Source organism: Ctenopharyngodon idella, chromosome 10 (assembly GCF_019924925.1).
Source record: "Ctenopharyngodon idella isolate HZGC_01 chromosome 10, HZGC01, whole genome shotgun sequence".
NCBI classification, from domain to species: Eukaryota; Metazoa; Chordata; class Actinopteri; order Cypriniformes; family Xenocyprididae; genus Ctenopharyngodon; species Ctenopharyngodon idella.
The window spans coordinates 8,039,955-8,056,446 of NC_067229.1; the positions used below are offsets into that span (position 1 = coordinate 8,039,955).

Sequence of the window (16,492 nt, forward strand, 5' to 3'; positions counted from 1 at the left end):
TCATGACTGGCAGCAACAGCACACTAACAGATCTCTCAAAATCATAGCATCTTTACTTATTACAATCCAGTTTGACTAAATCTTTTTTATACAAAAGTTCTTACTGATAGGTGGGTATTGATGTTTTATTGAAAAAAAGTAAAGTTTGTGTCATCGTTATGGTGATCAGTGTTTGCTTTAGTTGAGCACTTGACTCTTGACTTTTTAACATAAGTTTTTCTTTTCCTGCTTTAACTGTGGGTGTTTCTGATACACGTTTGTTATGATAAAAAAATGCAAGAGAAAATCTTATCAGATGATGTCTGTCACGTACTGGTAATGACATCGTCATCATTACGTGGCCTGATTCACTGATATCACTTAAAGTCAAATCTCTAAGTACATTAGCAGTTCATTTCACATTATTTACAGAAGTTTTGTGATATTGTGGGATCACTATTATGACAATCTGTCACTGCAGGAATTTCTGCAGTAGTATTGGCATGTGAAATTAGAGATTAGACTCTAGTATCAGTGAATCATGCCACTAAATGATGACTACACCATCACTAAAAAGTGATATTTTTTTGCCATTGCAGCCAGAGAAACCCTAATATTAAAGGGTCAAGAGCCCAACTAAAGCAAACACTGACCACCATAACGATGACTTCAAACTTTATTATTTTCAATAAAACATCAACATCTAAACCTCTGTTACTTCTCAATAAGAACTTCTGTATGAAAGACATAAAGTAATAAGTGTAATTAATAATTGTAATAATGTAATAAGTGAAGATGTAATAATGTAATAAGTGAAGATGCTGAGATCTTGAGAGAGTGTTTAATGTTCTGTTGGGATTTAAAGGATTTCTGTTGTCTGAGTTTTTTTTAAGGGGTGGTTGATTATGATTTCACTTTTTTAACTTTAGTTAGTGTGTAATGTTGCTGTTAGAACATAAACAACAACTACAAAGTTACGACGCTCAAAGTTCAATGCAATGTGAGGTATTTTCTTTTAAATAATTGTGACATCACTAACCCTAAAATTTACATAAACCCTGCCCCCGGAAACATGCGGCAAAGGGGGTGAGACCATGTTATGCTGCAAGAGGAAGAGTTGTTGTAGTAGAGTGTTGTTGCCATGCTGTCATTTTACGCCAGACTGCTTCACAAACGAGAGTCAATTCAACACTGGATTTGCACAAAAGATTAACATGACGGCACATGCTAGTCAATGAGTTGAATCAACTCCACAGCAACTACATACATGTATCCACTAACCGTTCAGAAATGTCCAGATGTATTCTAAAAGTTGTACCTTCTTCCTGAGTCTCTCCATCAGTGTCCGACTCCGGTTTGAACAATGTAAGGCTGAACACCGTTACTGACAATCTTCATTTTGGCTGCATGAGATTCTCCAGCTTTGTTGTTGTTGAGCAACCAAAGTTTGAGCTGTTAAAGCTCCGCCCTCTTTTGGAAAGCAGGCTGGGAGCAGCAGCTCATTTGCATTTAAAGGGACACACACAAAATTGGTGTGTTTTTGCTCACACCCAAATAGGGGCAAATTTGACAAGCAATAATAAATGATCTGTGGGGTATTTTGAGCTGAAACTTCACAGATACATTCAGGAGACACCAGAGACTTATATTAGATCTTGTAAAAAGGGGCATAATAGGTCCCCTTTAACAGTAGATGAAGCTCAGGTGTGGCTCAGTTTTGGGGGTTCTGGTTTACTTAAGGCTTAGAATCAGTACCAATAATCAAACCTTTTGTTATGGGCCAGTTATGGGTTAGTAGTTGGCTGAGACTCGGGCCAATTATGGCTCATGTGTGGCCCCTTGTCTTTAATCCAGATCTGGGCCACTCCATGGCTGAGTTATTAGTTTAGAAACAATGTACTATGTTATTTTGGTGGAAACTATGGTAATTATTTGTAAACAGGACTTTGTAAATATGAAAAATGTGATTTAGTCATCTTTATTATTGCAAATGGTTTTATTTTCAGCAGATAAGCACCATAAACAAATTGCATTTTGAAAGCAATTCAAAGTTTAGCTAATACCCGTATAGTTGATTTTACTCAAGCAACCCCGCTTTAGTGTATTCCTGGTCTGCTGTGTCCTCCTCAGTTTAACTGCAGGAAATGAATGGACTTCTGGTGCAATTATGGTAAGTGGATTTTCAACTGAGAGCCAAGCAGAGCCACTGCAACACAAAACAACACATCTGTAAATGATAACGCTACATTGAGAAGATTCAGAAATCAACGTCCATGGTCACACTTGTGCATCACCTGCAGGATATCCAGCTCGATTTTCCCGGTGTTCTTCTTATCGAACGTTTTAAACATTTCTGTGTAGAGCACAGGTGAAAACGTTACAGTAAACCACTTATAAACAAACTGTCATAATTTCATTTCTAGCTATTTATTTCCAGTCATTTAAAACATTCTGGATAATCTCCAGTAAAACTTACTGAAGAGCATCTCCAGGCGAATCAGGCAGCTGACAAAGCAGTCAAAGTCAATGGCGTACTGCTGATTGGCATAACGTGAGATTATCACCTGAAGTACTTCGTTGTTCAGCTGGAACCCTGTAGAGGAAAATACAATACAAGCAATCTCACTCTATATTATGATCTATATACTATTACACACTTTTAGAAGAAATGTATTCTTAATTCACTGTCTAACCATAGACTCATTACCTGCTTCTTTCACAGCATCTCTCATCTCATGGGAACTCATAGTGCCCGAGTTGTCTGTATCACGGCTCTTAAAAATTTCCTGGTGAGGTACGACAGAAAATCCACATTCAATAATAAACATCACTAAAAATGAGGAATTGATCTGAAATATTATACCAAAATTGATCTGAAATATTATACCAATATATATATATTATACCAAATATTTCTGGATCTTTGTCCACAGTGCATGAAACTCCACAAGGCCAAGTTTGCCACTGCCATCTCTCTGAACTGAGGTCAAAGGTTATAGCAGGATTATGATGATTAGTTTGTTTGCTGCGGTTGTACAATGGAAGAACGCTAGTGTTGAGAATCTTAAAGCACACTTAAAACATTTAGATAATCCGTGTTTTAAATTCCAAAATGAGGTTTGCAAATCGCAGGCATATTGTGAGTTGATGAAAAGCTAATAAATAAAATGATAAAATGCACAATCAAAATAAATAAATATTAAAAAAAAAAAAATCTAAATAACACTTACAAAAACTATATTAAAAAAATAAATAAATAATATATAAGATATATGAAAATAATAAGGAATGGAAATAGTCATCCGACATCAGAGAAACGTGAACATGCGAATGTGCTGAAATATAAGAATATAAGAATTATTGAAATTTAACTTAAAATATCAGGGGGTATTTCAAGTAAATATTTACGGACAAAGAGGTTTGGCTGATAAAAACATGAATCCATGTAGTATCTATCTATTCATATCATCCAGTGAGGTAAGGATACATCTAGCAGACTGATAATCTGGCGACAGGTTTCCATTCTGAATCCATCTGTCTTCAGATCAGTTCCTGTGTGAAATACCACAAAACATTGTGAAAATGACCAGAACAGAACAGATTGTTAAACTATTTCAAGGGGCTTTTAAATGCAAATATCTATATAATTATGTGAATAAAAGTGGAAAAGTGTTTTCGTACGTTTCGAGATAACACTGTCCAGGATCTGCTGTAGTTCAGTCACAGATACCTCTGAGTCCTGCAGAGAAAAGACAAGATCATGCATACTGGGAAAATATATAATTTTTAATAATGACCCAAAATTGAAAATGATGTCATGTGACTTACGTTTCCAGCAACCTTATTGAAAAGGTGTTTGAAATGAGGGTCCACATCACTCTCGGATATGTATTGCTGGAAAAGAAAAAAGTGTTCTGTAAATGAAATCAATCAATAAATAAATAAATAAATATACATTTTATATATATATATATATATATATATATATATATACACACGCTATGTTTGTAAATGATAAATTAAATTCACCTTTTTTATATCTGCACTGATCTCTGCATCCATCGGGCTGCAGGGACGAGAGTCAGAATTACATCCATCATGCATTTGGGTGCAAATACAAGAATGCTTATAGAACAATTATGATTTATTTGTCAGACAAACACAGAGCAAACAGATGTTTTAGTGTTACTATCAACTCTAGAGTAGACAAAACAGAACCTGTGCAACATCGCCACCATGTGGTCTAAAACTAGAACTATTTAAACCCATGTTTTTTTACACACTTGGAACTAACCTGGCAGCAGCCTCTTTCTCTGTGAACACACGGAGTACGAAGCTTCCCTTGCGATGCGGCTCGAAAGTGGAGGGGATGATGACGTATTCACCAGGAGGCAGTTTGAAGCGCTCGCTCGTCTCTCGCAGATTGATGAAGGTGTTGCTCCCTGCAACGGACCGCTGACGCAGCAGTACGTCAGGACCGAGTTGAATGTTGTTGCGACCCTTTAACTGCAACACAAACACAGATGGATAAAATTCTGAAATATCTGAAAACTTGCAAAGGTTGTTCCATATAAATGTATGGTAATGGAAAAAATGTAAGATGGAATGAACAATTATATTTCAATGCTTTTGCGTTTGCTCACAAAACTTTTGCATTCTCTCCCAAAGGATTGCGTTCCCCAGAGAAACTTTGGTTTCTCTCGAAAAAAGGATTGCACTCCCTTAAGAAACTTTGCGTTCTCTCCCAAAGGATTGCGCTCCTCCGAGAAACTTTGGTTTCTCTCGAAAAAAGGATTGCACTCCCTTAAGAAACTTTGCGTTCTCTCCCAAAGGATTGCACTCCCCCAAGAAACTTTGCGTTCTCTCAAAAAAAAGGATTGTGTTCCCACAAAAAACTTCTGAGTACTCTCCCAAGGAATTGCGTTCCCCAGTAAACTTTGTGTTTCCCAGAAAAACTTTGCGTTCTCTCCCAAAGGATTGTGCTCCCCCGAGAAACTTTGCGTTCTCTCCAAAAGGATTGCATTCCCCCGATAATCTTTGCATTCTCTCGAAAAAAGGATTGTGTTCCCGCGAGAAAATTCCCTCCCAAGGAATTGCATTCCCCAGGAAACACTGCATTCTCTCCCAAAGGATTGTGCTCCCCCGAGAAACTTTGCATTCCCCAGAGAAACATTGCGTTCTCTCCCAAGGATTGCGCTTCTCCGAGAAACTTTGCATTCCCCAAAGAAATGTTGCGTTCTCTCCCAAAGGATTGTGCTCCCCCGATAAACTTTGCGTTCTCTCCCAAAGGATTGTGCTCCCCCGATAAACTTTGTGTTCTCTCCCAAAGGAGTGCACTCCCCAGAAAAACTTTGCATTCCCCAGAGAAACTTTGCGTTCTCTCCCAAAGGATTGAATTCCCCCAAGAAGCTTTGCATTCCCCAGAGAAACTTTGCGTTCTCTCCCAAAGGATTGTGCTCCCCTGAGAAACTTTGCATTCCCCAGAGAAACTTTGCGTTCTCTCCCAAAGGATTGAATTCCCCCAAGAAGCTTTGCATTCCCCAGAGTAACTTTGCGTTCTCTCCCAATGGATTGCGCTCCCCAGATTAACTTTGCGTTCTCTCCCAAAGGATTGCATTCCCCCAAGAAACTTTGCGTTCTCTCCCAAAGGATTGTACTCCCCCGAGAAACTTTGCATTGCCCAGAGAAACTTTGCGTTCTCTCCCAAGGATTGAATTCCCCCAAGAAGCTTTGCATTCCCCAGAGAAACTTTGCGTTCTCTCCCAATGGATTGCGCTCCCCAGATTAACTTTGCGTTCTCTCCCAATGGATTGCGCTCCCCCAAGAAACTTTGCGTTCTCTCCCAAAGGATTGTACTCCCCCGAGAAACTTTGCATTGCCCAGAGAAACTTTGCGTTCTCTCCCAAAGGATTGAATTCCCCCAAGAAACTTTGCATTCTCTTCCAAAGGACTGCGTACCCCCAAGAAAACTGGTGTTCTCTTCCAAAAGGAGAGAGTTTTGCAAAGAACGCAAAGGCACTGAAATATAATTTTTTCCTTCAATCTCATTTTTTAGCATCAACTTGCCCCTTCAGGGGCTCCGTAGTAATGGATAAATGAAAGAACGACCGGTTACATTTGTGTTGTCCAGCTACTCTTATGTACAAAACATATAGAGCTCATACACACCTCATCTGGAACCTGAAAAACATCAAAGAATATTGTGTTATTCAATGTTCAAATTCAGACATTTTCACCCCAAAAAAATAAAATAAATAAATAAATGATGGAATGTGTTGTATAGTGTGTTCGGGGTCTGGAAGCAAAATTACATTCTCCATTTTTTTACATTTCCAGACAGACCTACGAGGCTTTTAATCCATATTTCAACATCACTAAAATCTTTAAAATTACTAAAAATCTTTAGTAATCAATCAGGTAAAGAACTGCACTACTGGTTTCAATTTCTGTAATTTTGCGATTAATCTTAACAGGTTGTTTTTAATCTTTATGGAGAAAATGACTTTGAAAGACACTTCTAGATCCAAGACTGCTGAAAAAGTGTTTGCAAGGTTAGTGGTACTGTTGGTTGTGAAGTTGTTTTTGGTGTTGAGAGTAAAGTTGTTTCTGGTTTCAATGGTATTACTGATTGTATGTAACCAGTTACCTTATAGATAGCAAAGCCAATGGTGTTCAGGTCTCGTCCAAACCGCTTGTCTTTACGACCATCTTTCTGCATCAGACCCACAAGAAACGTGCATCCATCTTCGCCATCATAGGGATCATCATCTGCATCCTCCAGCTTGATCACAAACTGAGGGTTTGAGCAGAATGTAGCTGGAGAGGAGAAACCAAATGATTGGGTGGTGGAACAAAAACAACTTTAAAACCAAATTTGGTTTCAAGCACATTCATGTTGATTCGATATACCTGGGTTGTTCCTGCAGCCCCCTGCGGTGGAGCCCACCCTCCAGTTTCCTTCAAACTGGTTGTAGCTCCAGTGGCTCACATCGTCACTTGAAAGAGTGTCTGGAGTCAGATTACAGATCTCCAACTTCGAGAACTGCTGTATGAAGTCAGAATACGCCATCCTGACAGGATGAGGAAGATTAGTCAAGTTATTTGTTACGGGTTAAAATGTTGAGGGTTAAAAAGGTTAAAAAGCTCAAGTTCTCTTACCAGAACTCTCCATCTTCAGCTGAATAATCCAGTTTTGCTTTCTCCTCTGGTTGGACGCTGTCCCATTCTTTGGAACTGAGGAACAGATGGGAAACATTTTACAGGACTCTCAAGACCGATGTTGAAGGAGTACGATCTGTTTAGGGAACTCACTTATCACTCCAAGCGCCCGTCCACTCCACCTGACCCCACGGGTTCCTGATACGCACCAGTTCAACTGGATTGCCTTTGAAGTGAACCTGCATGTAAGGTGACAATAATTAGAGCTCCTTCTTATTATTCCCATCAAATCCATATTTCAGCATCAGTGGCGATGTCTGACCTCCTCTGCGGCCGTGACGGAGTAGGCATGACCCTTCACCAGCTTCAGACTCGTCACCGCCTCCGTCTCATATGAACTGGTAATCTGCACAATAATTAAAATATGATTTTAATGATAAAAACTGTAGCTAGTCAGGTTCAAACCTGTATTTCCCACATGAGAGCAATGGCACTACCATAAGATTTTTTTTTTTAAAGAAATGAATATTTTTATTCAGCAAGGATGCATTAAACAAGTGACAGAAAGACATTTATAAAGTTACAAAAGTGTTCTGTTTCAAACAAATGTCATTCTTTTGAACTTTCTATTCATCAAAGAATCCTGAAAAAATAATCTAAAAAACGTCTGAACAAAAATATTATGCCGTACAATAGTTTCAATATTAATAATAATCAGAAATGTTTCTTGCATCAAATCAGCATATTAAAATGATTTGTGAAGGATCATGTGACACTGAAGACTAGAGTAAAAATAACATTTTAAAGTCCCCCTGTAGTCAATAATTTTATCCCTTAAAACTCATCTTTGATCACCAAAATGACATATTTAAATGTTTTTTAAATGAATATGCTAATTAGCCCCTCCTCCTCTCACTCTCAGAGATCCACTTGGTCAACTTACTGAGGTAAACGCTGCACAATGGTATCGCTTTTTACAACGTCGGACACATAACGGTAAGTAACATCATTTGCTTGACTATGTTATCAAACAGATAATAATGTGTTGCTAATGTTACACGACTCCCTTGCCTCAGAGCGGTCATAGTTAATGATCACGTTGACATGACTGGTTACATGGGAGTTTGTGACGTCAGAAACACCAGCGATTTCAAACCGCATTTTTGAAACTGTCTTTAGATCACTGCAGTTTTAAAGACAAAATACTAAGCAATGGTGTTGACTTATGAATTGGTTTTTCTTAAAGCATATTAAAAACACCACATAGACATATAAACAACATTAAAAACTTGATTTTCACCACAGGGAGACTTTAACATATATTCAAAGAGAAAACAGTTATTTTAAATTGTAATACTATTTAAATATTTTGAACAAATAAAACCAGCCTTCATGAGCATAAGAGACTTCTTTTAAAAACATTAAAAAATCTTACATCTTAAACTTTTGAACAGCAGTGTGTGTACATATATTACACTATATATTAGTATAATCATCATTATCAGCCAAAATGTTCATATCAGTGCATCCTTAATTATTATGTATTACAGCAATGATATTTAATCTTGATATTCATAAATAAGAGCTTAGGTCTCTAAAGTGTGTTTGTTGAGTAGACCGCAGGTCCAACAAAACATTTATCTGAAGACTTGCACATTATTATGTATTGATCACTACTTATTCTTGCCATAGAGAAGTTATAGCAGCTCAAAATGAAAGGAAATGAAAGCCAACAGAAGTGGAATAAGACTCACATCAATGGAGCAGCCCAGTAATGAGCCCAGCGTCAGTGCTTTCTGCATGAGCTTAAACAGGTACGGAGGAGCTTTGCTCAGATCATAGTTCTCAGCGATGCCTCCGGTGAAATCCTCAAAACCCTCAGTGGTCGAACCTCCTGTCAGAGCTTCATATGAGCCGTTTACCCTTCAAAATACGGTAGAAATCTGCGTCACCGGTTGGTATGTCATGGATATGTGACATGTTCTATGAATATTGTGTGTTTTGAAGGCTGTGGTTGTACAGTAAGCACAGTGTTTACCAAGCGTTTCGGATGACTCAGTATCATATTGTTCAGCAATGCAGTTCTTGTAAGTAGTAGCAGGTAATTTATGATGAATAAACACACACACTCACTTTGCATAGGCCTTCTCCAGCAGAGCGCTCCAAAACTCAGAGCCCTCGGCGGAGTGAACAAACAGCAGCTTCCCATCTCTGGTGGGCAAACGGTCATCAATGACCACGTCCACCCATTCACCATACTGCCAGAACTGAAGAGTTGAGAAAAATACCATCAGTCTGACATTAAAATTACTTTAAGTACTTTGAATGTTTGTTTTTAAATCCTAAAACTAAGACTTTTCCCCCAAGTTTAAATTTGATTTTAAATCCCAGATCTTCAGTGTGAGTCAGTCCGTTTGTATGTATGTTCTGACCTGAAAGTGGAAAATGCCGGCATAGTCCTCTGTAAAACTCTGTCCAGGTGGAACTACACGTTCCAGAATCTCATTATCCAGAGTCAGAGATGCAATGGCTGCCAGCAACCAACAGTCACCTGCCAATGTATCAAACATAATTAGATATTTATTATGCCTTGAGCTGATGATTTTATGCAAACTAACTTCTAGTACGCTTATTACAGTGATAGTCTTGCAGGATCAACCTGGGCTTTTTGCTCAAGGAGTATCCTGGGTGTATGTGTCTTGCTCAATGGTAATGGTTCATGGATCAACCATTGTGTGGTTTGAACCTACAACCTTCAAGCTTAAGTCTTGACCACTCCCATGTTTTTCCACAGCAGGAGTTGTGCACTTTGTAGTGTGAGGTAACTTTAATTAGCCGTTACTAAAGCTAGCATCACTCATATTGTTGCTCATACTTTGTTGTTAACCACTTACCACTAAAACTGTATTTCCTCCCACATCACATTCTCCATATTTCAATGCTTTTGCATTCACTCGCAAAAATTTTGCGTTCTCTCGCAGATTTTACGTTCGCCCAAGAAACTCTGCATTTGTTCGCACAACTTTTGGGTTCTTTTGCAAAAAAATTGCGTTTTCTGGAGAAACTTTTCATTTGTTCTCGCAACTTTTGTGTTCTTTTGCAAAAATATTGCTTTCCCCGAAGAAACTTTTCATTCGCTCGCACAACTTTTGCGTTCTCTTGCAAAAATTTTGCGTTCTCCAGAGTAACTTCTCATTCACTCGCACAACTTTTGTGTAGGGCTGCAACTCCAGCCTAAATGCAATAATAATCGATAATGAAAATCATCGACAACGTATGTCATTATGGTTGTGTCTGCCCACCGTACACGGAAAACTTCCGCCAGTCGCGTCAAATTACAGCACTGAATAAGGCATTTCTATGGATAAAATGCATCTAAAAATAGTGGAGGAAACGGAGTGAGCTGCTGTGGGAAAGGTACGTGATCCAAGCTGTTTAAAACATGAGAATTCTTTTTAAGTTTCAAGCTAATGCATGAGCTTAATGTTAAACATGGCTTGCCCTGTCAGGCGCTTTGACAGATACGTGTGCTGTTTAATGTGTTTGTGCGTCAAACAGACCGGACGCGGCCATCTTTGAAACGCCTCTCGGGCATTCAAGTGCAGCTCCTATCTCTTTGAATGGGGAAACATCAACTTCTCCAAAGCTGTTTGCCAAGCTTTCGATTAAATTTCATATTTCAAATCACCAATGAAATCTGACAACAACTGTCTTATACATTTTGTTTCTAAATGCTCGAATCACGACAAAAAAATTCATTTTTTCAGGATGGATCAAGCTAAATGCGCGTCTCGTGACTCATTTCGGACCCCGAAAATCGGAGGCACACGTCTGACTGTTTCTATAGAAACCGGAGCTTCTAACGGCCGCTGCAGTGACGCAATGACTTTACCAATCGGCGATTGGCTCTTATTTAGAAGGCGGGACTTATTCCGTCATATTGCGCGTTGCACTTTCTCCCATCAAAACAGTGACCCGTCTTGTGTTATTCTGTCTATACTATAGTCTTTGATTCAGCGCGAAATACATTTTGCTGCAATATCTGTTGTTGGATGTTAAATTTAGGTTTAGAAGTCAATACGTAATTCAAGTATTTTTTGAGAGTGGTAACTGTAAAGGGATAACTGTGTAATTGAATATAATTGTAAGACGTTTTTTACATTTACAGGATAAAGAAATGACAGTAACAGGTACTGTGTCCAGTGTAAATGTGTGTTTCTGCAGAACATTCCTCTTATCTGTTAACACTGAGTTTGTGTTTTTATTTTTCTTTATTATCTTTATTATTATCTTCATTTTTAATGTAGGTCTTTTTGCTTTATAGCTCTTTTGCATATAGCATAGATAAAGATATATTCACTGTAGCCAATATGTTTTCATAGCATTCACTTTGCATGTTTGTTTGAACGACAACATTGGGCAGGATGTGGAATATGTGTGGATGTGTGTTCTGTCAATAAATTTTTTTAAAAAGAAAACAGGGCTCTTTATTAATCGATTAATCAAAGAAAATCGGCCAACTAATCGATTTTCAACATAATTGTTAGTTTCAGCCCTACTTTTGTATTCTCTTGCAAAATGATGTTGCATTCGCTTACACAACTTTTACATTCTTTTGCAAAAAGAGATCTGTTACGAAAAGAGTTCTGTTGCGTTTCTTAGAGAAACTTCATTCGCTGGGAATTTCTTGGGGAAACAAAAAAGCTTTGTGAGCAAATGCAAACGCATTGAAATATAATTTTTTTCCCACCTCATATTTCTTCCATGACTGTGCCCTCTTGGGGGCTCTGTACAATTTTACGTCTCTTTTTGTTTGAACAAACAAAATGGCTCTATGGTGTTGATTTGTCATATTAATAGTTTTGAATATCATTGAAGCTGCATGTGTCACATCTTTTCAGATATAGTGTTTATATTCTTGTGTCATGGTGGTTAGCTCTGCACAATACGAGTCTGTGTGAGTTTGGGGTGGAGGACAGTGTACTCATGTCAATATTAAGCAGACACACCAGCATATACAGGTACACCTCATTTAATATTTGAATTAAACCGAACCTGAAATGCCATATATGTTTTTTTTATCAGTAATAAAGTCTTCATCTATACTGCCCACCATGTTAGCGAAAATCATAAATGATTCATTGTGTTTCTCTACAGGCCACACCCGTACACCAATGTGACCAAAAGGATCTTTTCTCACCTAAAGCTCCCTGGCAGATGTCTGTCCGCTTGGCGCCGTCCACAATGAACTCAGGGTTTGAGCACAGCTCCTTTAAAAACAGAAAATTGAGCACAATTAGAGCTGATATTATTACATTATGCAATGATACACATGAGTAACAATACGTTTTATTTGCTCTTAGCAAACAGCGCATGTAAACGGTTCATTTGAACAATTGTGTGGTGGCTAGTGTATTCATAAAAGAAAAAATACAGATACCAATGAGCAGAGAGTATGCTTGTTGTAAGTATCAACACACACACACACACACACACACAGAAACGCACAGAAACACACACAAAGATCCTCTTCACACCTGGAGAGTAACCCGAGCTTCCGTCAGTTACCATAGTGAGCATATCTATGCACGCACATGTACAGAACAATACATGTTTTGTATCTCACATAAACTTGAAAAAATGTTTCATGTTGCATCAACATTTTTCTTTTTATTATTCTATTATAAAGTGCAATGAACTTTTTACTTTAACTTATTGGAATTTTTGTTCCACTTTGGGTTTATTAAAATTTAAAGGCAGCAATTAAACATGCAATTTTACCATTTTTAAAATGATTTTAGTTAATATTATTAATTTTTAAAGGTCCTATCAGGTATATTCTAAAAAACACAAGGATGACAAAAACCATATGAAAATTCTTATTAATATTTAATGTTATTTAATATTAATATTTTCAATTAACCTTTATACTCTTGAATTAACCCGACTACTTTTTTTTTTATTTATTTATTTTTTTTAACTTTTTTTAAAATTAGGTATATGACAAAAGTATTTTTTAAGATTCTATAAAAAAGATTCTATAAAACAAGCAAAGATTACACGCCTTTATATTTACCTAAACTCCACCTGTGTAAAGAAAGCACACACACACACACACACACACACACACACACACACACACACACACGTTGGTTTTCCATGTTTTATGGACACTTTCCATAGACATAATGATTTTTATACTGTACAAACTGTATATTCTATCCCCTAAACCTAACCCTAAACCTCACAGAAAACCTTCTGCATTTTACATTATTCTGTATGATTTAGAAGCTGTTTTCCTCATGAGGACCAAAAAATGTCCCCACGAGGACAAGGATTTTGAATATTGCCATTTTTGTAATTGCCATTATAACGTAGGCTTTACCAGAACCACACACAGACACAGAGGACATCACAGTACCTTGGGTCTCTTCCACTGCACTCCTCTGGTCTTGAAGGAGTACCGCCCGAGTTCGTTGTATCCCAGAGAGTCGGATTCAGCAGGGAAGGTCGGGTCACAGAACAGGGTTCTTTTCGCCAGACATTCCTTCTTTAGGCTCTGATAGTCCTGCTTGTTGTAGGGAATTGCATTCTCGTTTGTTCCCACTCCTTCTCCTCTGTCCTGCCTCCTAGAAAGAACCTTTGCAATATTAGACATGCTGTCCCGTAGTCGTCCTCAAGTGTGTCTGAAGCTTGTCGAGTGTGTGAGTGTTTGTGTGAAACTGATGCTGGTTTTAATGCGGCTGTATGATAAACGTGAGGGCGGAGTCACACTCACCTGTCAGCGCATCGGGGCAGGTGTTGTTTTCACACTGGTTTAGCATCATGTAACCCTGTGAAGGAAACTTAAGCAGTTTAAGTATATGCTTTTCATTACTTTATTCCTTCATATGCTTTTCAAAGTATATTCATTTCACTACTTTAGTACTTACCAATGTAATTGCACTGTAACATGAGTCCTTTGAAGTGTGACTCAATACACCCTTACAACAGTCTAAATGCAGACCTCTTTTGTTTCTATTGTTCTTTTTTTATTATTTGAGAGACCAGAGCTGGTTTTCACAATTTTTGTCTAGCGAATAGATTTCTTTTGGAAATGCAATTTCTATGTATACCTTAAAATCTTGGCTACAAAAAAAAGCATTATTTCCTCCTTAAAACATACAGTTTATTGAATGACCTTTTGTGACTAATTAGGCTATATAAATATTTTTTAGATAAATACAAAGTTCTGTCATGAAACTCTAGATGGCGCTGGCTGATAGGTCCTTGACCTGCTTGCAATCACATCATTCTCTATAGGGCACAGCACAGCTGATTGGTTCCTGCTGTATCCGTAGCCAATGAGCTCGCTGCTCAACCTTCAAATGGTCAGCATTTGTAGCGCTCTTTCAGAAACCCTCCACCTTCCAGCTCCACCTGTATTGATCTGCAACGGGTAATCATATCAACATTGTCATACTAATTATAAATTATTCAATCCCCCCAATATCTGAAATTCTTGCACTGCTCTGCTGAACTTCATTACGCAGCGCTCTGTATGTTGTTAGGATGACAAAAAGGTTTAAAAGTTGCATTTTTAGTATGGTGACTGGTCTGCCTCAGCAGTCTAACAGCGCTCATCAATGCCAAAATGATTGAGATGGCCAATCAAATCATAGAAGGCGGGGTTTACTGTTCACAGAAGCAGAGCGTGAATTCCAGCACGAAGCGTCAGTTACTTTGAAAGACAATGAGGTAAGATGTAAATAGCGAAACATTTAATACATGTCAGCTGTTTTGCGATAGAAATGTTAAAGGACTGACAGAAACATCCAGTGATGCAAACGACTCCAACTTTTTCTCAAATATGGCCGTTGTGTGGCGAGACAAGAAACGTTTTTGACTTCGACATTGGCCTAAAAAATGAAAGTACATGTCTGCATATTTTAATGCAAATCTTATTTGCAAATAGTTGATTATTTTCCAACTAGAATTAGACCTAGAATTTGCTTCACTGTTCTGTTGTGGTCCCCTCCAATGTTCAAGACATGGTTACGGCCTTTCCCATTACCATGCCAAATACTTCAAGAGTTGTCATGATAGAAATGTATTTGTTTTATTTAAAGGATTAGTCTACTTTCAAATAAAAATTTCCTGATAATTTACTCACCCCCATGTCATCCAAGATGTCCATGTCCTTCTTTCTTCAGTCCAAAAGAAATTAAGGTTTTTGATGAAAACATTCCATAATTATTATTCTCCTTATAGTGGACTTCAATGGTCTCCAGACGGTTGAAGGTCATAATTACAGTTTCAGTGAACTATTCAACTTACGGAACGAACGCGGCGCCAGTTCCGTTTTTTCCGCAAGTTGAATAGGGAAGGCGTAGGACATTTAGCGTAAGCTTTTTGAAGAATACGGAATCGCGTTCTGGTGGAAGCACTTATGATGCGATCATTTGTGCCTGTAAAGCATATACATTTTGATTTATTTATTTATTTATTTATTTATTTATTTTTTTAGAAAATGACCGATCGTTTCGCTAGATAAGACCCTTATTCCTCGTCTGGTATCGTTTAAAGTCCTTTGAAGCTGCACTGAAACTGTAATTTTGACCTTCAACCGTTTGGAGACCATTGAAGTCCACTATAAGGAGAATAATCCTGGAATGTTTTCATTAAAAACCTTAATTTCTTTTGGACTGAAGAAATAAGGACATGGACATCTTGGATGACATGGGGGTGAGTAAATTATCAGGAAATTTTTATTTGAAAGTGAACTATTCCTTTAAAACCAGATATTGTAATTGAGTTGTAACATGCAAATTGCCTTTAATAAAACATTGTCACTTTAGAATCAAACCCTTCATCATATAGTTGACTCCATGGCTTCACTGTTGTTCCCTTGTTTACCCAACTACTATAGCAAAAAGTTATGAAACTATGTTTGGATCTACACTATAGCCAGACACCCAAACATCACACCCATAAATGTTTGTGAAACATTTAAAGTCAAAACCACAGGCATGACAGTTAGTCCTTCCTAACAGCTTCTTCTTGCTGCAGTGTTGCCAACTTAGCAATTTTGTTGCTAGATTCAGCATCTTTTCAGACTACCCTAGCAACTTTTTTTTTTTTTTTTTTTTTTTCCCCAAAAAGCACCTACCAACAAATTTAGTTATTTCTAAAATTTGGCAACTTGTGACTCAAACTATTAAAAAGGCACATATTTTCATCTAAATTAAACAAAAAGAGGAAACCACTGAACAGCTATAGCAGGCCAAGCAGCACATCAGCCTGGAGAGAGCTGAAGAAAGATGCCTAACAGTACACACATCAAACGTGAATTAAGTTGATAGTTGCAATTGTTCAA

The 16,492-nt window shown here is 37.8% G+C and overlaps 1 protein-coding gene across 1 annotated transcript; it reads right to left on the reverse strand.

Annotated features, from left to right (window-relative positions):
- Positions 1–1,956: 1,956 nt before the first annotated feature.
- On the reverse strand, positions 1,957–13,842 carry capn8 (calpain 8). Its single transcript, XM_051910932.1, has 21 exons — positions 13,559–13,842; positions 12,338–12,407; positions 9,570–9,688; positions 9,271–9,404; positions 8,892–9,060; positions 7,460–7,543; positions 7,291–7,376; positions 7,138–7,212; positions 6,889–7,049; positions 6,626–6,795; positions 6,148–6,159; positions 4,274–4,485; positions 4,009–4,045; positions 3,808–3,873; positions 3,661–3,718; positions 3,467–3,531; positions 2,886–2,954; positions 2,687–2,765; positions 2,456–2,572; positions 2,274–2,332; positions 1,957–2,185 (listed from the first exon to the last, which is right to left on the reverse strand). The coding sequence occupies exons 1-21, from the start codon at positions 13,793–13,795 to the stop codon at positions 2,162–2,164; spliced, it is 2,103 nt and encodes a 700-aa protein (XP_051766892.1). The 5' UTR covers positions 13,796–13,842; the 3' UTR covers positions 1,957–2,161.
- Positions 13,843–16,492: the final 2,650 nt, after the last annotated feature.

Coding starts and splice junctions, on each gene's coding strand:
- capn8 (XM_051910932.1), bottom strand. CDS start 13,795: ATGTCTAATATTGCAAAGGTTCTTTCTAGGAGGCAGGACAGAGGAGAA. Junction 7,544..8,891: donor TACTGGGCTGCTCCATTGAT/GTGAGTCTTATT, acceptor ATTATTGTGCAG/ATTACCAGTTCATATGAGAC. Junction 2,186..2,273: donor TCGAGCTGGATATCCTGCAG/GTGATGCACAAG, acceptor TTTGTGTTGCAG/TGGCTCTGCTTGGCTCTCAG.